Source organism: Balaenoptera acutorostrata, chromosome 6, assembly GCF_949987535.1.
Source record: "Balaenoptera acutorostrata chromosome 6, mBalAcu1.1, whole genome shotgun sequence".
Taxonomy (NCBI): Eukaryota; Metazoa; Chordata; class Mammalia; order Artiodactyla; family Balaenopteridae; genus Balaenoptera; species Balaenoptera acutorostrata.
Genome location: NC_080069.1, coordinates 78,247,465 through 78,262,983, shown reverse-complemented (window position 1 = coordinate 78,262,983; position 15,519 = coordinate 78,247,465). Strand labels below are relative to the sequence as shown.

The 15,519-nt window shown below is 39.3% G+C and overlaps 1 protein-coding gene across 10 annotated transcripts in view; it reads right to left on the bottom strand.

Moving 5' to 3' along the window:
- The window catches only part of TMC1 (transmembrane channel like 1), a 379,606-nt gene that overhangs the window by 46,337 nt on the left and 317,750 nt on the right, over positions 1-15,519 (bottom strand). For all 10 annotated transcript variants that reach the window (XR_009008543.1, XM_057547720.1, XM_057547721.1 and 7 more), the window contains one exon: positions 13,620-13,718. Coding sequence is in view for 9 of the 10 variants with exons in the window: in XM_057547720.1 (XP_057403703.1) it covers positions 13,620-13,718 (99 nt within the window). In the remaining variant the exon portion in view is untranslated. The remainder of the gene's footprint in view (positions 1-13,619; positions 13,719-15,519) is intronic.

Genomic DNA, 15,519 nt, shown 5'->3' with positions numbered 1-15,519 from the left:
CATGGTGTCATTAAATTTATAATTTTAAGAGCCTGCTTAATATTGGATCTGAAACGTGCTTCCTCAAAGTGTCATGGCAGGTTTCCACTTCCAGTCACCTGAGCCACAGTTAGATTGGTTCTCCATAAGCCACAGAGGCCACATTTCAGCTCACACTTAGCAAAAACAAGGAGCAGGTGAGATGACATTGGAACCAATATGCACAACCTTCCATTCATCAAGACTATTATCCCCTAACAAGCATGTTTATTCATGAAATTACCTGCTGTTTCCCAAAAATTACCTGCCAGGGTTGTTATCACCATCTTCCAAACCCACCTGAGTAACTGCTCTCTATACACAGAACATGGCATATTTTGATGTTGCTTCCCTTATAATAGTCTTCATCTTTCTCTCCTTCACTGTGTTCTTCACTCTTAGCTTGGCAGCATTGTTTCTGTATTACTATATATCTACTTCCCCAGCTTCTCTCTGACTTCATCTCTCTGACAATAACTTAAAACTACTATGCTTTGTGAAGTGAGAAGATAATTGCAGTAATAATATCAATCAATAAATTTTTTTGAGCAGGTAGCATGTGCTGAACACCTTACTTCTTCTTACAGAATCCTCACAAGAACCCTCTTGAAGTGGCTACCGTTGGGGGCAATCGTTTTCCTCTACACTTGTTATTTGCCATGTAGAGAAGAACCATAACTGTAAAACTCCCATCCCCTCTCCACTGCCTCATACTAACCCCAGGGAGGAGAAACTCATCTGATAATAGAGAATGGATGAGGAATGGGGATGATGTGGGGCACCACTCTTCCTCCTCCTTTGAGATCCCATGCTGTGCTCTGCCCCTGTGAGGGGCATCCTGTCCTGGTCTAGGACTGCTGGGTAGGAAGGTCTGCCTCTGAAGCCCGCTTGCCCATAAAAAGATGCCATATTCTTTAATATCAGCTTTAACAATAATAAAGATGGCATGTTGACCTCCATCTGTCTAACCCTTTGTCTTATTTCTGGTTAGCTCACAACCTGGGTCGACAAGGTAGGGGGTGTTATTTACCATCACTTCCCCACCTGAAAAAGACTCAATAGTTCTACACCTATTTTACAGATGAAGAAACTGAGCTTTAAAGAAGTTAAGTAACTTGTCCATGTTCACATAGCTAGTACGTGACAGAGTCTGAACCTGAACGGGGTCTGCCTAATTCAAATCCATATGCTTAACCACTGTGCTATACTGCTTCTCCTATGCTTTCTTTGCCTACCAGGACTTGTATCATACTAATGCCATATCTACCCAGCAAAACAAAGAAACAAGAAGTCCCTGGACCCCTGGATTGGTTCAGAGTGGGTGCCAGGACCTCCTGGAAAGGATCTAGACACCCCTTTTGAAAAGATTTCAAAGGGCCTCATCTTCACATACATAAACATTACAACCTGATTTCTTTTTCTAATTCATAATGACAGTATGGGGATTAAAAGCCACCTCCAAAATAACATGAAAGGAGAAAGTAGATATGTAACAAACATCTAGTGAGCTTGTTAGGTTAGCACAGTAGCTTCTGGGGCAGCTAACTCACCTGGTGTATGTGTCATTCAGCATATGTTCAATGGCTGCACTTAATAAATATTAGATCACAACCAATGGGGGTAAGAGCCCTTTTTTTGGAATCCTGATTACTTCGCAAAGGTTTCTTCAGTTGGTCTATTTCTACATACGCAGTGAAGCATGTAAACAAGAGAGGAGGTACTGTTGAAGTGCACAATTTTTAAAAGCCTTATCCAATCCATCTCAGTAACATATTGAGGGGTGGTTTTAAACACACTGAAAGGCTTAAAAGAGGTCTTCCCCTCCCCTTCCACCCTGTGGCCCACCACACGCCACACATCTTTCCCTTTCCCTTAAAACTCCAATAGCAGACATCTGGAAGTGACTAAAATAGCAACGACTCCTAGCCTAGCCAAGGTTCCATTCGGTTTCCATGTCAGCGCACATGGCTTTCCCTGTGGGAGCACTCTCCCATCCCAAAATCTGTGACAGAGAAACCACAGTCAGAGCCAAGTTTCAAATGAGCACAGAAAATTCCTGTCCAACTCTAGGTTCCATGCTTGCACATTGTCTACCAAGACTCTAATTTCTGTTTGAATGCTGCAGCTGGTCTAGTCCACAGAAACCGACACACATCTATGAGAATGCTTTGATGATGCAGTCGCTAGGAATCAACTCATGTATTTATTTATCTAACTAACTTTTATCGAGAACTTATTTGCCAAATACTGTACATAGATGGAGTGGGAGACTGGATTACAGAGGCCCCTAGAAAAAGTTCTGCATGCAAATGTCCCCTTTATAAGTATGTGTCACCTGAAACTATATTAGAGTTCCATCCCTTTGGTGTTTCTCACTACAAATAAATACTCACTGTGAAAGGCAACATCCTATCCCCACGATGGTAAATGAGTTTCATCATCCTTAGTAAGCCTTTTTAGTTTGTAGTAACTGTCAGACCATTATTTTGAAAAAATAATCATGAAGTCAGAACTAATAGGAAAGGAAGCTATAACTTGTGAACTGTGCCTGCTGAGGGTATGTGAAGGGGAAGTCGTACCACACTAGTAGGAGTATATTTCTACTTTTCTCTGAGCTGTTATCAGTCATTTATACCTTAGTGTTAAAAAAAAGCTTCAAGTGTGGATGAAAGATAGGGAATGACATCATTTAAATTCTGATACGCTCGGGACATGGGAGAGAAGCAAGGAGTGAGATGGCTAACAACACCCAAAACAAACCTCGACCAACTTTATAAGAATAGCAGCCAGCCTGGCACTTACGTGGTACATGCTGAGATCCAGCCCCCGGCCACCCTCCTTCTCTCCAACCAGACTTGCCAAGTTCCATCTAATGCTTTGCTCGCCTCCGAGTTTCTTTTCCTTTTGCTCCAACCCAGATCTAGAGTTATAAAACTGATGTTATACGGTTCTAAGCTAGGAAGCATGTAGATTACAATGAAGCTGGGCTGAGCCTTCACAGAGCCTCTCATTTTCAGTAGAGGGAATGAACTTCTACCTGTCTATGGGACCCTAGGCAGTGAACTCTGGCCCTCAAAATGCTGTGAAGTAGACAGTTTTTTTTGGTGCCCATCCATGCATAAAAGGCTCAGAGTTGTTGTCTAATATCACACAGGTAGTATGTGGTAGGATTCAAATCCAAGTCTGTCTAAATCCCATGACTGAGTTCTTTTCATTATGCCACACTGCCTTTTTAACCACACTGCCTTCTGTAAAGAAAACTTCTGTTTGCCTTTTGTGCCATGATCCGCAACTGACATTAAGAGTGGGAATTCTAGATCGTATGCCCAATACCCGTTACACATCTCACTCCACTTGGATGTTCCACAAGAACCTTGAACTCAGTATATTTTAAAAGTTCTCCCAGAGAAGCAAGAAGAACTACAGTCCTGCAGCCTGTGGAACAAAAACCACATTCACAGAAAGATAGACAAGATGAAAAGGCAGAGGGCTATGTACCAGATGACGGAACAAGACAAAACCCCAGAAAAACAACTAAATGAAATGGAGATAGGCAATCTTCCAGAAAAAGAATTCAGAATAATGATAGTGAAGATGATCCAGGACCTCAGAAAAACAATGGAGGCAAAGATCGAGAAGATGCAAGAAATGTTTAACAAAGACCTGGAAGAATTAAAGAACAAACAAACAGAGATGAGCAATACAATAACTGAAATGAAAAATACACTAGAAAGAATCAATAGCAGAATAACTGAGGCAGAAGAACGGATAAGTGACCTAGAAGACAGAATGGTGGAATTCACTGCTGTGGAACAGAATAAAGAAAAAAGAATGAAAAGAAATGAAGACAGCTTAAGAGACCTCTGGGACAACATTAAATACAACAACATTCGCATTATAGGGGTCCCAGAAGGAGAAGAGAGAGAGAAAGGACCCGAGAAAATATCTGAAGATATTTTATCTTCAGATATCTGAAGATAGTCAAAAACTTCCCTAACATGAGAAAGGAAATAGCCACCCAAGTCCAGGAAGCACAGAGAGCCCCATACATGATAAACCCAAGGAGAAACATACCGAGACACACAGTAATCAAATTGGCAAAAATTAAAGACAAAGAAAAATTATTGAAAGCACCAAGGGAAAAATGACAAATAATATACACGGGAACTCCCATAAGGTTAACAGCTGATTTCTCAGCAGAAACTCTACAAGCCAGAAGGGAGTGGCATGATATACTTAAAGTGATGAAATGGAAGAAACTACAACCAAGATTACTCTACCCAGCAAGGATCTCATTCAGATTTGACGGAGAAATCAAAACCTTTACAGACAGGCAAAAGCTAAGAGAATTCAGCACTACCAAACCAGCTCTACAACAAATGCTAAAGGAACTCCTCTAAGTGGGAAACACAAGAGAAGAAAAGGACCTACAAAAACAAACCCAAAACAATTAAGAAAATGGTCATAGGAACATACATATCAATAATTACCTTAAACGTGAATGGATTAAATGCTCCAACCAAAAGACACAGGATTGCTGAATGGATACAAAAACAAGACCCATATATATGCTGTCTACAAGAGACCCACTTCAGACTTAGGGACACATACATACTGAAAGTGAAGGGATGGAAAAAGATATTCCATGCAAATGGAAATCAAAAGAAAGCTGGAGTAGCAATACTCATATCAGATAATACAGACTTTAAAATAAAGAATGTTACAAGAGACAAGGAAGGACACTACATAATGATCAAGGGATCAATCCAAGAAGAAGATATAACAATTATAAATATATATGCACCCAACATAGGAGCACCTCAATACATAAGGCAACTGCTAACTGCTCTAAAAGAGGAAATCGACAGTAACACAATAAGAGTGGGGGACTTTAACACCTCACTTACACCAATGGACAGATCATCCAAAATGAAAATTAATAAGGAAACACAAGCTTTAAATGACACAATAGATCAGATAGATTTACTTGATATTTATAGGACATTCCATCCAAAAACAGCAGATTACACTTTCTTCTCAAGTGCACATGGAACATGCTCCAGGATAGATCATATCTTGGGTCACAAATCAAGCCTCAGTAAATTTAAGAAAATTGAAATCATATCAAGCATCTTTTCTGACCACAATGCTATGAGATTAGATATCACTTACAGGAAAAAAACTGTAAAAAACACAAACACATGGAGGCGAAACGAGACGTTACTAAATAACCAGGAGATCACAGAAGAAATCAAAGAGGAAATCAAAAAATACCTAGAGACAAAGGACAAAGAAAACACGACAATCCAAAACCTATGGGATGCAGCAAAAGCAGTTCTAAGAGGGAAGTTTATAGCTATACAAGCCTACCTCAAGAAACAAGAATAATCTCAAGTAAACAATCTAACCTTACACGTAAAGGAACTAGAGAGAAAAGAACAAACAAAACCCAAAATTAGCAGAAGGAAAGAAATCATAAAGATCAGAGCAGAAATAAATGAAATAGAAACAAAGAAAACAATAGCAAAGGTCAATAAAACTAAAAGCTGGTTCTTTGAGAAGATAAACAAAATTGATAAACCATTAGCCAGACTCATCAAGAAAAAGAGGAAGAGGACTCAAATCAATAAAATTAGAAATGAAAAAGGAGAAGTTACAACAGGCACCACAGAAATACAAAGCATCCTAAGAGACGACTATAAGCAACTCTATGCCAATAAAATGGACAACCTGGAAGAAATGGACAAATTCTTAGAAAGGTATAACCTTCCAAGACTGAACCAGGAAGAAACAGAAAATATGAACAGACCAATCACAAGTAATGAAATTGAAACTGTGATTAAAAATCTTCCAACAAACAAAAGTGCAGGACCAGATGGCTTCACAAGTGAATTCTATCAAACATTTAGAGAAGAGCTAACACCCATCCTTCTCAAACTCTTCCAAAAAATTTCAGAGGAAGGAAAACTCTCAAACTCATTCTATGAGGCCACCATCACCCTGATACCAAAACCAGACAAAGATACTACAAAAAAAGAAAATTACAGACCAATATCACTGATGAATATAGATGCAAAAATCCTCAGCAAAATACTAGCAAACAGAATCCAACAACACATTAAAAGGATCATACACCATGATCAAGTGGGATTTATCCCAGGGATGCAAGGATTCTTCAATATATGCAAATCAATCAATGTGATACACCATATTAACAAACTGAAGAAGAAAAACCATATGATCATCTCAATACATGCAGAAAAAGCTTTTGACAAAATTCAACACCCATTTATGATAAAAAACTCTCCAGAAAGTGGGAACCTACACACTTAGAGGGAACCTACCTCAACATAATAAAGGCTATATACGACAAACCCACAGCAAACATCATTCTCAACGGTGAAAACCTGAAAGCATTTCCTCTAAGATCAGGAACGAGACAAGGATGTCCACTGTCACCACTATTATTCAACATAGTTTTGGAAGTCCTAGCCATGGCAATCAGAGAAGAAAAAGAAATAAAAGGAATACAAATTGGAAAAGAAGAAGTAAAACTGTCACTGTTTGCAGATGACATGATACTATACATAGAGAATCCTAAAGATGTCACCAGAAAACCACTAGAGCTAATCAATGAATTTGGTAAAGTTGCAGGATACAAAATTAACGTGCAGAAATCTCTTGCATTCCCATACACTAATGATGAAAAATCTGAAAGAGAAATTAGGGAAACACTCCCATTTACCATTGCAACAAAAAGAATAAAATACTTAGGAATAAACCTACCTAGGGAGACAAAAGACCTGTATGCAGAAAACTATAAGACACTGATGAAGGAAATTAAAGATGATACCAACAGATGGAGAGATATACCATGTTCTTGGATTGGAAGAATCAATATTGTGAAAATGACTATACTACCCAAAGCAATCTACAGATTCAATGCAATCCCTATCAAATTACCAATAGCATTTTTTACAGAACTAGAATAAAGAATCTTAAAATTTATATGGAGACACAAAAGACCCCGAATAGCCAAAGCAGTCTTGAGAGAAAAAAACGGAGCTGGAAGAATCAGACTCCCTGACTTCAGACTATAGTACAAAGTTACAGTAATCAAGACAATATGGTACTGCACAAAAACAGAAATATAGATCAATGGAACAGGATAGAAAGCCCAGAGATAGACCCACGCACCTATGGTCAACTAACTAATCTATGACAAAGGAGGCAAGGATAGACAATGGAGAAAAGACAATCTCTTCAATAAGTGGCGCTGGGAAAACTGGACAGCTACATGTAAAAGAATGAAATTAGAACACTCCCTAACAACATACACAAAAATAAACTCAAAATGGATTAGAGACCTAAATGTAAGACCGGACATGATAAAACTCTTAGAGGAAAACATAGGAAGAACTCTCTTTGACATAAATCACAGCAAGATATTTTTTGATCCACCTCCTAGAGTAATGGAAATAAAAACAAAAATAAACAAATGGGACCTCATCAAACTTAAAAGCTTTTGCACAGCAAAGGAAACCATAAACAAGATGAAAAGACAACCTTCAGAATGGGAGAAAATATTTGCAAATGAATCATCAGACAAAGGATTAATCTCCAAAATATATAAACAGCTCATGCAGCTCAATATTAAAAAGACAAACAACCCAATCCAAAAATGGGCAGAAGACCTAAATAGACATTTCTCCAAACAAGACATACAGATGGCCAAGAGGCACATGAAAAGCTGCTCAACATCACTAATCATTAGAGAAATGCAAATCAAAACTACAATGAGGTATCACCTCATGCCAGTTAGAATGGGCATCATCAGAAAATCTACAAACAACAAATGCTAGAGAGGGTGTGGAGAAAAGGGAACCGTCTTGCACTGTTGGTGGGAATGTAAATTGATACAGCCACTATGGAGAACAGTATGGAGGTTCCTTAAAGGACTAAAAATAGAATTACCAAATGACCCAGCAATCCCACTACTGGGCATATACCCAGAGAAAACCATAATTCAAAAAGACACATGCGCCCCAATGTTCATGGCAGCACTATTTACAATAGCCAGGTCATGGAAGCAACCTAAATGCCCATCGACAGACGAATGGGTAAAGAAGATGTGGTACATATATACAATGGAATATTACTCAGCCATGAAAAGGAATGAAATTGGGCCATTTGTAGTGACGTGGATGAATCTAGAGACTGTCATACAGAGTGAAGTAAGTCAGAAAGAGAAAAACCAATATCATATATTAACACATATATGTGGAACCTAGAAAATGGTACAGAGGAACCGGTTTGCAGAGCAGAAATTGAGACACAGATGTAGAGAACAAACATATGGACACCAAAGGGGGAAAGCGGCGGGGGGGTGGTGGTGGTGGTGTGATGAATTGGGAGATTGGGATTGACATGTATATACTGATGTGTATAAAATGGATGACTAATTAGAAAATAAATAAATAAATAAATAAACATTAAAAAAAAAGTTCTTCCAAACCAGTTTGTTCCTCCTATCTCAGGGAATGATCCACCAACCTACCCAGTTACCCCAGCCAGAAACTTGGATATTTTCATTATCTTCCCATTTTCACCCATAAGATACATGAGGCCACTCACTACAGTAACAGATGCTAACTAGACTTACTGTGATGACCATTTTGCAATATATACAAATATCAAATCATTACGTTGTACACCTGAAACGAATATAATGTTGTAAGTCAATTTTACCTCAGTTTTAAAAAGGGGAGCTCCCTGAAAACAAGGACGTATTTGAACTACTGAAATATTCCTAAAGAAAAGATGTATCATTCCATATGTGAATCACAAAAATATCTCTTCTAAATGTGGCTGGTACAATAAGAGATGAAGGAACTTAGAGAACTGAGACTACCTGAGAGAGGATGCTCTCGCTTTAGAATATCACTACTTAAAAGAACCATTGATGCCAATAAAATAAGGAACTGAACAGCTGTTTGTTAACCTTTAGACTGTGACAGTCTCCTCTAGGACAGACCTCAAGAATGAGATGTGGCAAAAGTGGGCAGAAGGAATAGGCTTGGGGTGATATGTTAGAGAACAACAAACAATTTTTCATTGGAGTCAGCCACCTTTCAGTTTGAATTTCAATGCCTCCTTTCATTATCTGTGCTGTCTTTGGGAAACTAACCTCTCTGAGTCCCAATCCCCTCAACTCTAAAAAGATTACTGATCTTAAAGGGTTGTCATGAAGATAAAATTTAATGTATGTGCCTGCTTAACACAGAATGGGTGTTAACTCTCCTCTCCTGCCCTTTCTAGGGCTTCCCCCCATCTCCCATATCTATGATGACCAGGGGAAAAGGGGAAGCAAAGTTTGACTCACCATTTATCTCAATATGCAATGTACAAAATGCTCTCAAGCTGGAAAGCTAAATGCATTTCCCTTTATTCACAACTCAAATCTTTACCCATATGATCTCACTGTCTGATATCAGCTCAAGCTCATTCCAAATTCCTCCTCAGTTCCTCCCTCTCTCCCTTACGAGAACACCAAAGCTCTACAGTCTCTTCCTCTTTATCATTCCTGCATCATTCTGTTGTCTCCAAATAGCTTGCCAACAAAGACATTCTCTTCTTTTTTTTAAATACATCTTTATTGGAGTATAATTGCTTAACAAGGCTGTTAGTTTCTGTTGTACAACAAAGTGAATCAGCCATATGTGTATATATATCCCCATATCCCCTCCCTCTTGAGCCTCCCTCCTACCCTCCCTAACCTACCTCTCTAGGTTATCGCAAAGCACCGAGCTGATCTCCCTGTGCTATGCAGCTGCTTCCCACTAGCTACCTATTTTACATTTGGTAATGTATATATGTCGATGCTACTCTCACTTTGCCCCAGCTTTCCTCTCCCCACCCCACGTCCTCAAGTCCATTCTCTATGTCTACATCTTTATTACTGCCCCACCACTAGGTTCATCAGTACCATGTTTTTTTTTTTTTAGATTCCACATATATGCGTTAGCATACGGTATTTGTTTTTCTCTTTCTGACTTACTTCACTTTGTATGACAGACTCTAGGTCCATCTACCTCACTACAAATAACTCAATTTTGTTTCTTTTTATGGCTGAGTAATATTCCATTGTATATATGTGCCACATCTTCTTTATCCATTCATCTGAAAGACATCTTCTTCTTACTGACTTAAACTCGTTCTAATTCTACTGCTTCAAATAATACTACTTCTGCCAATTTGATTCATAACATGCACATTAGACAATCTCCCTATTTCTTACTATTTTAATAAAACGTACTTTCCTCCTGTTCAGTAAGACCCATCCCTAGGTATTCATTTAAAAATAAATAAATAAATAATCTGGTGCTTTGTAAATGGTGACCTTGAGAGGCCATAAGACTGGCTGACTTTGCATATATCACATGGTACTTGTCTGCTATTAATTAAAGGGAATTTGGATGAATTATGATACATGCTTACAGGTGACAGAGCACTGAGCTCCAAGGGGATACTTCTAGGGGAGGGGGTCCAGAGAGAAGTTCCAAGGTTCTAATATGAACTCAACAGAGAAGCAGCTCCCCCTGCACAACCTCGCCACCTCCAGCCCAAAGGTTTTCAAATCCTTACCAACCTATAGGCTCTTCTACCACAAGAGGTCATGCTTGCATCTATTTTACAGTGTCCTATAAATTGATTCTGCTTCTCTTCACCTGCATCTATATGGCATTGCTTAGCTAAGCTGGTACATTAATCTTCTTAGATGCAAAAAACCAGCTCATGTTCCAATTAGATCATTTAGGCCCCAGTCATCTCTACCCTGGGCCTGAAACATGTCTTTTTCTCCTGGCATCTCTGGGCTCTTTGGAAGTGCAGAATTCTGAGTTTCCAGGGATCTCAAGGACATCTGGACAATGGTTTCCTCCATGGTGCTATGACAGATGAAATACTGGGCTGTCCACTTAGATCATCTTATAATACAGAGTGGGCATCTCTATGAGGTAATTGTTCTAAGGAGCAAGTAAAGAATTCAGGCAAGGGTAAATATTGAACCTTTCTATTTGAGAAGCTAATTTAGGAATTGCATGTTTATTATGAAAGGTGGAAATGGGATCCAACTGCTTCAACCCCTTCTCCCCTTGTGAGATACAGCATTAAATGGAGTCAGTCTGTGTTCCAGAAACTGTCAGTGAGAAGGATGTTGGAAATTATGACAGAAAAACTACTGATGTGATACAAGACATAGAACGAACACTAGATTAGGAGGCTTTTATTAGCCATAAGACCCTAAAAATGATTCTGAGACTCAAAGTTTCCCTAACTTTATAATGTGGGACATGGGATAGAAGATCTAAGGGCACTCTCTTAAAACTCTTATCTTGTGATATGTCAAATAATCGAGTGATCACAGTACACAGAAAAATTAAGAAAGAAATAAGTGAATAATATCACTTTAATGACTCTTTCTTGACCTTTTAATAATCTCTCATTGTCTTAGAATAATTTCTAGGCTGGCCTAGAGTTATAAAGGAAAGTGAGTAACATAGGATACTCCTATTTCCATCTTCTTCTATCCATTGTAAATAGTATTTCACCAAACTGGACATGAGAGCTGTCGAGGGCAATAATAAAATCTTGGTGAGCACACTCACTGCCCAAACCTTTCCCCTAGTTTCCTCCTGTATTCACCTCCTAGACCCTCTGGTACACCCCATAGCAGCTCTCTTAGTGCCACCTTCCTCTTTGTCTTCCTCAAGTTATTAATACCTTTAAAATCTCAAATGGACATTGTTTGCAAAACTTTTTATTTCAGTTACTTGACAAATTTATAAGTGTAGAAACTTCAAAAATATATGTTTAAAAGCCAAAAGACCTTTTGTTCATATTTTTAGTTCTTCCTTTCTTTGACATGACTAAAACAACAGAAGATGCCAATAATATTATTAGTTCTTGTTCTTATTAACCAGACTGGAAGCTTGTTATTTAACTAATCAGAGGAAGAGAATGAGAAATAAAAATAGTTTGGGGGGTACATAGTAATAAATTATTTGAAATGTAAATGGGGGGAAGGAGAGAGAGATAAAGATAGAGAGATGGAAGAAGATGAAGTGATAGAAAGAAGAAATAAAAGAAGTAAAATCTAACTCAGAGGCTATCTCCTCTCTGAAATCCAGACACCCTAGCAAAATTGACAACCGCTTCCTCAGGGCTCCCCAGTATTTTTTTTTTTCCATCGTTTTTCTAAGTGTGGAACACACTGTATACTAGTTGCCTATGTATCTTTCTTCTACTGTCATGACTACCTTGAGGTCAAGAGCCATGTCACATTCATCTTTGTAAAACCAGTGCCTGTTTATATTCCATAAATAAATGTTGACTGGAAATGAAAATTCCAACTGACGGGTGTGATTTAAGATTCCAAAGGCCACAAAGTTGGGGCTGCCGCTCTGCCTTATGCTTATTCTATAGCTGCCTTGTTTACTCAGAGACTGAGAACCTTTCCTAAAGTTTACATTTGCTGGTACTGCTCACATAAATTTCTTTGGTTCTTATCTCAATGATCTACAAATCCTCCCCCTTGCTCAGGATTCCCAGTCAACAAGATTCATTAAGCCTCTATTGGTTGAGTATTATGTTAAGGGCTTCAAAGAAGATGCAGCAGATGTAAGCCCCTCTTTAGGAAGCTCACGATTTAGAGAGGTTGAGGGTAGAATTCAAAGCATCTGTGAAATATGCATATTAATTCTATAAACATGAAGACTTTATTGTCTCTCTCCTTCCTTCATTCCCCGGTCTACATAAAATTTTATTCTCATTTTCTACTCTTTAAAAATTCCTGAATTACTAATTCCCCAATCTCCACTGTGCTACTTTCTCATCCTATACATTTCCAAACATCTCTAACCTGGCCACTATTTTAAAAAGAATGTGTGGAATTGAATTGTTGTCACAGAATTGAATCACACTCCAAAATGATTTTTCAATGGGCAGAAATGAGTCCCTGCCATGACAATAATCCCCACCTAGGGGAGCTCGAAGTGTAATACTCATTCTAGTGCTACAATGGAATGACGCTCATTTGGGTACCACGATCAAGTGATGCTCATTTTCATATTATACAGAAGTTAGAATTTAGTATTGTTTAGTACTTACTATTTAGCTTTATTTAGTATTGACTATTCAGTAATGCTAAACAGATTTGTTTAGGAAGTGAAGAATATGAAATATCAAAGCCCGAAGAATCCAACAAGATTTTCCAAAAAGCACATTTGTAAACTCTTCCTTTGTCCTTTTTCAAAGTCAGAGATAATAATATTCATGTGAAGTCTTTGAACTCTGAGCTCACCTTCATTCAATAGTCTATATTCCCATTTAATCATATTATCACATTCCCAAACCCTATTTACTTTTTCTTTCTTTTTTTTTTCTTTTCTTTCTTTTTTTCTTTCTTTCTTTCTTTTTTTTTAAATTGAGCAGAGACATCTCTCTTAAGACCTTCATCTGGCCTCAGAAGAGGAGGCCATGGAGTTTCAGAATATGGAAAAAAATCTGTCCGCTTATGAACACAGCTGTGTGGAATCACTTACATTGAAGTCATATAACACACCAAAGTTGGCTGCCGATGCCTCTTCAGCTCTGGGAACCGTTTTCCTAGGTAAACTGCCGTATGGCAAACCCCAGAGGTACTACATGGAGAAACAAAGAAAGCAGTTAACAATTGGAAACAAAGTCTGAGCCACACATGTGATCACAAACGGTTTTGTTTAAAAGCACTTTTGAAACTTTTTCATGGGGACTCTGTGGGTTTCCATGTGGGGTCCCATTTTCTGGGAATTGACTACTAAATCCAGAGTTAAGAACAAAGGGAATGCTAAGGACCCTGCATTCTGACTTCCGCAGACCACCAGCAGTCGAGCCAACCACGTTGCTCAGGGCTTGCTGGAGCCCACCTACCCACCACCACCTCTAAACTGGTCTCATTTAGGAGGTCTGGAAAGGAGAGAGGTGGCCTTTTGGGGATTATAGTGTTCAAGAAAACCGTACTAAGCACTTCTTCATATGGGAATACCCCTCAGGGGTGGGGTGGAGGGAGAGTCTCTCCTTCATGTCAGGGAAGAGAGGAGTAGAGAGAATCACTCATACCATTAGAGGGTGTCAACTAGGCGGGAAGACTATACCCTGACTGTCATATCTGCTTCACCGCTGATTCAGGTTTACCTTGTGCTACCAGATTAAAGAGATATGATTAAGGGCAGAGCCAGCCAGAGATGGGGCAAGAGTAGGGTCATACTAGGAGCACTGGTGAAAACTGGGAAAAAACCCCACCCCTCTAGCCCCAGGGCAGACACACGGTTGGCCAAGCAGATGCTGCTTCTTGTGAGACATGAAGACATCGCTTCCCTGGTGCTGGGGCCAAGGGAGGATGAATGTGGATGGAAATTTGGGTGCAGAACTTGACTAGGCAAGGGCTGCAAATCAGCCCCTGCTCCTTCTCTCCACACAAACTGCATGGCTTCCACAGCAGCCCCTCTGGCTTCCTGAGACTGAACAGAACAGAGGGTGGGTTCTACTCAGACTATCTTTCCCCAGAGTTGGAGGCCACAGGAAACGGAGAAGACCAGGGTCTCCAGTTTGTGCAGTGACACAGGAACTTTGGGCAAAAGGGCAAATGCATCAGAGGAATGCTGAGTGAGGCTGCTGGGTGGGGGCCCCTGAAAAATGTAGCATTGTTGGCAGGAGATGACCAGTCCTGCCCTCTGTTGGGTCTATAAAGTTAGCATGCAGGGAGCCCAACCTCTTTTGTTCATTTGCTGGAGTCGTAATCAATGCCCAGAAAACAGGATACCCCTCAACACCTAACACAACCTGTAAAAAGCATCCAAAACCAATACACTTCCTAGTTCTAGGAATACACCTAATCGAACGCATATTAGCTCCCTCCACTACACATTAGGCATCTGCAATTTCCTAAAGTTAGAATGAATTCGCTACAACCTTTCATTTCCTCCACATGGAAGCAGCATGCTGTGGCAGGGAAAGAGTAAATGCAGCTGATAAAACTCCCTGTATACCCTGCATCTGACACTGGGGAGCATCAAAGTAGCTGGTGATGCAGTTTCAGATTTCCTTAGAGAGATGAGCAAAAACAAAGCGGGGGTTAACTTGAAATAGATGAATACATACATTGGGCTGCACTGCCTGAAAGTTTCTGCTTCGGAGATGAACTATACTTATGACCTTAGGAGTCTGAGGACTTCTGATTTATGTCCGCTGTCTTCTACGAGCCAGATAGCCACAGAACCCCCAGAATTAGCTCAAAGATTATAAAACGAGCAAAATAAGGTGCAAAATCTTGTTACAAAAGAAGAATCATGGGTCCTCGTCCCAGATCAGCTTAAAAAAAACCTCACCCTGTGGTATTAGCTAAGTCCAATAAGCATTATGTAATTCAGTTTCCATGTTTTTTAAATGGAGAAAGAAAAACTC